At 36.8% G+C, this 6,303-nt stretch overlaps 1 protein-coding gene across 1 annotated transcript; it reads left to right on the forward strand.

Moving 5' to 3' along the window:
* The first annotated feature begins 1,669 nt into the window (after positions 1-1,669).
* Positions 1,670-5,142, forward strand: LOC132186862 (zinc finger protein GAI-ASSOCIATED FACTOR 1-like). The gene is made up of 4 exons (XM_059600965.1): positions 1,670-2,448; positions 2,540-2,936; positions 3,055-3,305; positions 3,777-5,142. The coding sequence occupies exons 1-4, from the start codon at positions 2,325-2,327 to the stop codon at positions 4,547-4,549; spliced, it is 1,545 nt and encodes a 514-aa protein (XP_059456948.1). The 5' UTR covers positions 1,670-2,324; the 3' UTR covers positions 4,550-5,142.
* The last annotated feature ends 1,161 nt before the right edge of the window (positions 5,143-6,303 follow it).

Consider the following 6,303-nt stretch of genomic DNA (forward strand, 5'->3'; position numbering starts at 1 on the left):
AAAAAAAAAAGAAAAAAACCAACCAATCCAAAGATCGCAAGAAAAGACATTTTGCGGTAGAAGGCAATAATTATAAATAATACCTTTTTTTTTAAAAAAAAAAAAAAAAAAACTTTTCATATTTAAAAATTATTTATTTTTTCTCTTTAAAAATTGTTCTTTTCGTCTTACAAAATGTAAAATTACTAATTTAATTTTTTTTTTTTTTTTTAGCTTATAGACGCAAATGGTCCACACGCATGGAAATGAATAACCAAAATATAAAATTACAGAAGAGAAAAGAATAGATAGACAGTGAAGTGTCGAAAAACTTTACACGAGAAACAAAATGCGCTCTTCATTTTTATTGGCTAATATTTAAAGATTTTTTCTTCTTTTAAAGGCATTTTTTTTTCATTTTCTTTGTGAGCCCTTAGAGGATTTCTAACAGTTTTTTTTTTTTTTTTTTTTTTCCTTATATTTAAGAATTTAAACTATTTTTTATTTTTTTATATCAAAATACACCTCAATAGCTTCCCATAATCATTCCCTATATCATTAAAATATTTATTTTTTTTAATTATATTATATATATGAGATGAGAGATAAGAGAGAATTGTGAGACATGAGAGGAGAGAGGAGAGAAGAGAGAGAATCCTGTAGTAATTATAATGTTTAGGGTTCATTTATGAAGTTTGCTGTTAGATGTTTTTTACAATTTTTTGAACATATTTCCTAAACTTACGGAACAGACTCCCTTATAGGGAGTCTGCTGGGAATGCTCTTAAGCAATTAACACGACCTTGCAACCTCAAAACATATTGAAATTCTTTGCAATTGCTTGCTCTTATGGCCTTCAATAGATTCTACCTATCTAATAACACATGTTTGGACAAGTAAGTCCTATCAAAGGTTTTTTAATAGTTTCTGTGAGTTTTGTAATGAGAAATGATAAAATTTATTATTTTAATAATCTTTCAGCTATCTTCATACAGTGAATGAATAAATTTACTATTGAATTTGTATAAAGAACCTATATATGTCAACAAATTAAAACTAACTATTAATCTATTAAATTAAAAAAAAAAATTAAAGATAATTATGTAACATACCTCTATCCATAAACAGCGTAAAAAATTCGATACAATAAACATCGCTTCTAACAATTTTGTTAGCCCTCAGAATATGAAATCCAAATCCTATCCTATGCGCCTAAAAAAAAAAAAAAAAAAAAAACCGAAAGAGAGAAGAAGATAAGAGTCCCAATCAAAGATGCTCGACCTCACGAAGCAAAAGGACGTGTCAAAATCAGAGTGGCCAAAAACTCTAAAAAAGTTATAATCAAGATAAAAGTTCTTTGACTTTTGTGAATTTAAAGCACCGGTGTTCCCGACCCGTATGCTGTCCTTGACAACACAAAACGAGTTCAAACACTTCACTACACGACAAACAGCGAACAGTACAAGCAGTTGGGTGACCTCCGACAACGTGCCTAAGAACCATGGCCTCGACAACTGGACGGTAAATCCCTGGTCGTAGATTAGAAACTTGGTCAAGAAGTCACTGCCAACCCTTTGTTAACCCCTCTGATTAACCTAATTAATCTAGATTAATAGCTAATCAATTAGAAAACCATTTCTTTATTTTAATCATTTTTCTCTAGTCTGAAAAGTTAGATAGAAGAGCACAGACCCCAGACTTTAGCGAAATCTCTTTCTCTCTCTCTTTTCTCTCAAACTTAGAAGACAAGATCTCTCTCCTTTTCCACTTCTCTCTCCTTAGCCGCCTTTTAAAACAGACCCATCTGATTCTTGCCCTGTATTGCTCAATTATCGGATTGTTTATAGCTTGATCCGAAAAGTCGAAAGCCCAGAAAAATATTCCCGGAAACGTTTCCACTTTGTTCATTTTGTCCCTAAAGTAGAATCATTTTATTCATTTCTGACCGTTGGATCACAAGAGTTCATTTTCCGGGGATCAATTTTCCGGTGGTTTACTTGTGGGTTCTCTGTGTTTCATTTCATTTCTTCCGAGCTGAGAGAAAAGCTTTTGTTTTCAGTCTTTGGGTTTAATCATTGAGGTTCCTTTGGATACTGTGAATTTTGGTCAGATACCCCGTCAGAGCCGGTAGGTGAGTAAAGAGAGAGAGAGAGAGACCAAAAAAAAGAAAGAAAAAAAGAGTGATTGACTGGTAGATAAGAAAGCGAGAGAGCAGTGATGGAAACCCTAAACATTGTCTCCAAAAGCTTCTTTGCAATTCTGAGATAAATGTCCTAAGATTTTTTTTCGTTTTTGTCCAGCAGATTAGGTCCAAAGAAAACCCTAGCAAAAGATTTTCAGTATCCATGCCGGTCGACTTGGATAATTCCTCTACTGCTTCAGGGGAAGCCAGCGTCTCTTCCTCTGGCAATCAGAGTCAACCTCCCAAGTCCACAGCTAAGAAAAAGCGAAACCTTCCTGGAATGCCCGGTACCAATAAGTTGACACCCATATGAGTTTTTTCAAATTATAATTATTAAATTCATTTATTTTGTAATAATTTGTTTGTGGGTTTCGACAGATCCAGATGCGGAGGTGATTGCTCTGTCTCCGAAGACCCTGATGGCCACGAACCGATTCGTGTGCGAAATTTGCAACAAAGGGTTTCAGAGGGATCAGAATCTGCAGCTCCATCGGCGGGGTCACAATCTTCCGTGGAAGCTTCGGCAGAGGTCGAGCAAGGAGGTGAAGAAGAGGGTCTACGTGTGTCCCGAGGCGTCGTGCGTGCACCACGACCCTTCGCGAGCTCTGGGTGATCTCACGGGGATAAAGAAGCATTTCTGTAGGAAGCACGGGGAGAAGAAGTGGAAATGCGATAAGTGCTCCAAGAAGTACGCGGTACAGTCCGATTGGAAAGCCCATTCAAAGATTTGCGGCACTAGGGAGTACAAATGTGACTGTGGGACTTTGTTTTCGAGGTTTTTATTCTATTTTTCTTCTTTTGCTTTTAGTGTTTGATTTCGTTTGAAATGTTAATGCAATTGTTGGGTTTATATGGGTTTGTTAAAACTTGTTTTGTTTTATGATTCTTTGAAGGAGGGATAGCTTCATCACGCACCGGGCGTTCTGCGATGCGTTGGCAGAGGAGAGCGCCAGAGCTCAGACTCAGGTGGCGGTGGTGAATCCAAATTCGGAGTCAGACCCGAATACTCTGGCGGTTGAGACATCTTCACCAGTACCGGCGCCACCTCCAGTTCAAGCTCCAGCACAAGCTCAAGCTCAAGCTCCACCAGCTCCTCCACAGTCAACTGGTGTACTATCCTCGGTTTTGCGGAACAAGAGTCCAGGTAAATATGATCCAAATTTGGAGAATTTTCAAACTTTTCTGTTGGGTTTTGTCGGATGCGTGTTTTGTCTTAATTAACAGAAAATCTTTGTTGTCTCTCTCTCTCTCTTGAGATCTTGGAGTTTAGTAATTTTTGTCTGTTACTGGTCGTTGCTGTCATCTTGATTCGTATCACAGTAGAGTAACCGATCTTGAGATTTGGGGAACTGATAAAAATGCTAAATAAAAACAACAATAGTGGGATTTCCTCCGAACTATTGAGATTCAATTTGTGCAATCTTTGATAAAGAAAACCAAGTGATTCAAAAGCTAAAAGGGGGGGGGGAGAAGTGGGTTTAGAGAAAGGAAACCATTATTGATCCTCCTTTTTCTTCTAAAGTTCTTCATAAAGAAAAGCTTAACTTTTCATGTCTCTGTCTGTTTTTAATTAACCGCTTTTGTGTTCTCTTTTCTCTTTTGGCTTTTGATGTAGAGTTACCGGAAAATACCCCACAAATAGTGAAAGAAGCACCGGCCACGACTGGGCTAAATGGGAGCTGTGCCAGCACCACCAGCTCAAGCAGCAACGGCAGTGCAAGCTGTAGTGTATTTGCAAGCTTATTTGCTTCCTCAACAGCATCAGCAAGCTTGCAAACTGCTCAAACTCCTGCATTTACTGATCTAATCCGTGCTATGGGGCGCTCTGATCCCCCAACAGACCTTCCACGGCCTTCCTCTACGGAACCCATTTCTCTCTGCCTCTCCACGAATCATGGGTCATCAATTTTCGGGACTGCAGGGCAAGAGCGACGGCAGTATGCACCGTCACCACAACCAGCCATGTCTGCTACTGCACTACTACAGAAAGCTGCTCAAATGGGGGCTGCAGCAACAAATGCATCATTGCTTCGAGGGTTTGGCATAGTTTCATCTTCATCTTCATCCGGGCAGCAAGATGGCTTGCATTGGAGTCAGCGGCAAGTCGAACCGGAGAATGCCTCAGTTCCTGCAGGACTTGGACTTGGGCATTGTGATGGGGGCTCAGGATTGAAAGAATTAATGATGGGAACTCCTTCTATGTTTGGTCCAAAGCAAACCACCCTTGATTTTCTGGGATTAGGAATGGCTGCTGGTGGCAGCCCCAGTAATGGCCTATCTGCTTTAATCACATCTATCGGCGGCGGGCTCGATGTGGCTGCCGCTGCTGCTGCGGCATCCTTTGGGGGTGGAGAATTCTCTGCTAAAGACATGGGAAGGGGCACATGACACATTTGAAAGAAAAAAAAGAAAGTAAAGTATTCCATGCTACAGGGGTCTCCATCTTTTCTTGTACAATTGAAGTTGCAGGGGAACGATGATAAGCTATAATTTTATATAAAACTATTGCCCTTTGGAGGTAAGCATTAGGCCACAGGCAGTTGGGTCTTTTTTTATTGTTATGCTGCCTTTGATGACCAGGATAACGAGGTTCTTGTCGATGTGGTGTAGATCCGTAGTGAGCTAAAAAAAAAAAGCCTTGGGACCCTTTCTTTACTCCAATGTGTAATGGCCAATGGGAGCCGTATGTTTTTCCGCAGAATACTTGTACTGAATGTGTAAAAAGGTTGCTCAAGCTAAAACGAAAAACATCAGCAACATATCTCTCTCTAAATCACTATGTATACCAAGATTTATTATTGTGTTAGTTTTATCAAGCTAGAGCTTTGAAAATACCAGCCGTTGTGCAGTAGATCGGACTTTGGGTTGGTTTGTAAATGATGGGTCGGGCCTAGGTTATGGCTCATGGACTTGATGAAACCTTCTATAAATTGTAAATATATTTAGGAAAAGTATAAATATCATCCTTAAATTTGATGTAATTGTCAATTAACTCTGCATTTTCAATTTGAATAATTTAGTCCCCGCAAATTGTATTTATGCCAAGTCAATGCTCTGTAAATGTTTTTTAATAAATATAACCAATGTTTTGTGAAGTAAGTTGAATATCTAGCATAAAATAAATTTATTATTATTATTTTTTATGTAAATTTTGCAAGGTGAGGGATAAATAATGCCATTTTAAGATTTAATAGAAAATTTTAATAGAAAGTTTTAATTGTAATAAATCAAACATGTAGGGGTTAAAAGTTAAATTCTTCAAATTAAATGTGTAGGACTAAAGTGGCACCCATATGAAAGTCCAATGGTAATATTTGTATAATTCCCTTTTACTTTATATTGAATCCCAAGTTAGTTGAAAAGTAATGGCTAGGATTTTAAGAATTTTACTAAAGAGTTATCCAAGGAAATTTAGAGAACCCTGACCCTAGGACAATAACGCTTACTTGTTTTTTTTTTTTTTTAGGAAAAATTTCACATCATTAAATAAAATAAAGACAAACATCTCAATCATTAATTACAATGTCACTCTTACTTGTTGAATGAATAATTACTCTTTACTTATTCCTTAAATTAAACCGTTCAGATTTTTGTATTTTAATATTTATCAACGAGACACATCGAGGTTTAAAATTTTTTAAAATTTATAATTTTTTTTTTCTTTCATTCATTGCATATCATATATAATAAATATTGATGTAATTTAAATTAAAAATAATAGTTGGAATATAAGAAACTTTTAGATAAAACTTTTTTTGAGAACTTTAGTGCATCTTAGCCGATTATTTATATAATATAGTTTTATTATGATTGGGTTAAGAGGCTTGTGACTTGTGAGTGGAGATCAAGAAATGTTATTTGGTTGGCAGGTTGGCTCTTGGTGGACCAGCTAATAAATTATTGGAAATAGGGTGGCTGTCTCAACTCTCAGGGCTTCATTTGTCTTGTATTTGGTTGTAATTATTCATGGTATTATACCAATCTATGAATCTTCGCAGTTCAATGCTCAATTGGCTGTATGGTGCTTTGACAGTGATATCTTGTCTATTTATTTATTTATATATATTAATATGTTTTCGACTTTATCTACTCATTCAAATTTCCAACCATGTGCAGCGTGCAGGTTCTCTGTTTTCTAATTA

This window comes from Corylus avellana, chromosome ca7 (assembly GCF_901000735.1).
Source record: "Corylus avellana chromosome ca7, CavTom2PMs-1.0".
Taxonomy (NCBI): domain Eukaryota; kingdom Viridiplantae; phylum Streptophyta; class Magnoliopsida; order Fagales; family Betulaceae; genus Corylus; species Corylus avellana.

Bases quoted from the DNA above. Each gene is read 5' to 3' on its own strand.
- LOC132186862 (XM_059600965.1), top strand. From the start codon at position 2,325: ATGCCGGTCGACTTGGATAATTCCTCTACTGCTTCAGGGGAAGCCAGC. The intron at 2,449-2,539 runs GTACCAATAAGT...GGGTTTCGACAG, and splicing joins AAACCTTCCTGGAATGCCCG to ATCCAGATGCGGAGGTGATT. The intron at 2,937-3,054 runs GTTTTTATTCTA...GATTCTTTGAAG, and splicing joins TGTGGGACTTTGTTTTCGAG to GAGGGATAGCTTCATCACGC.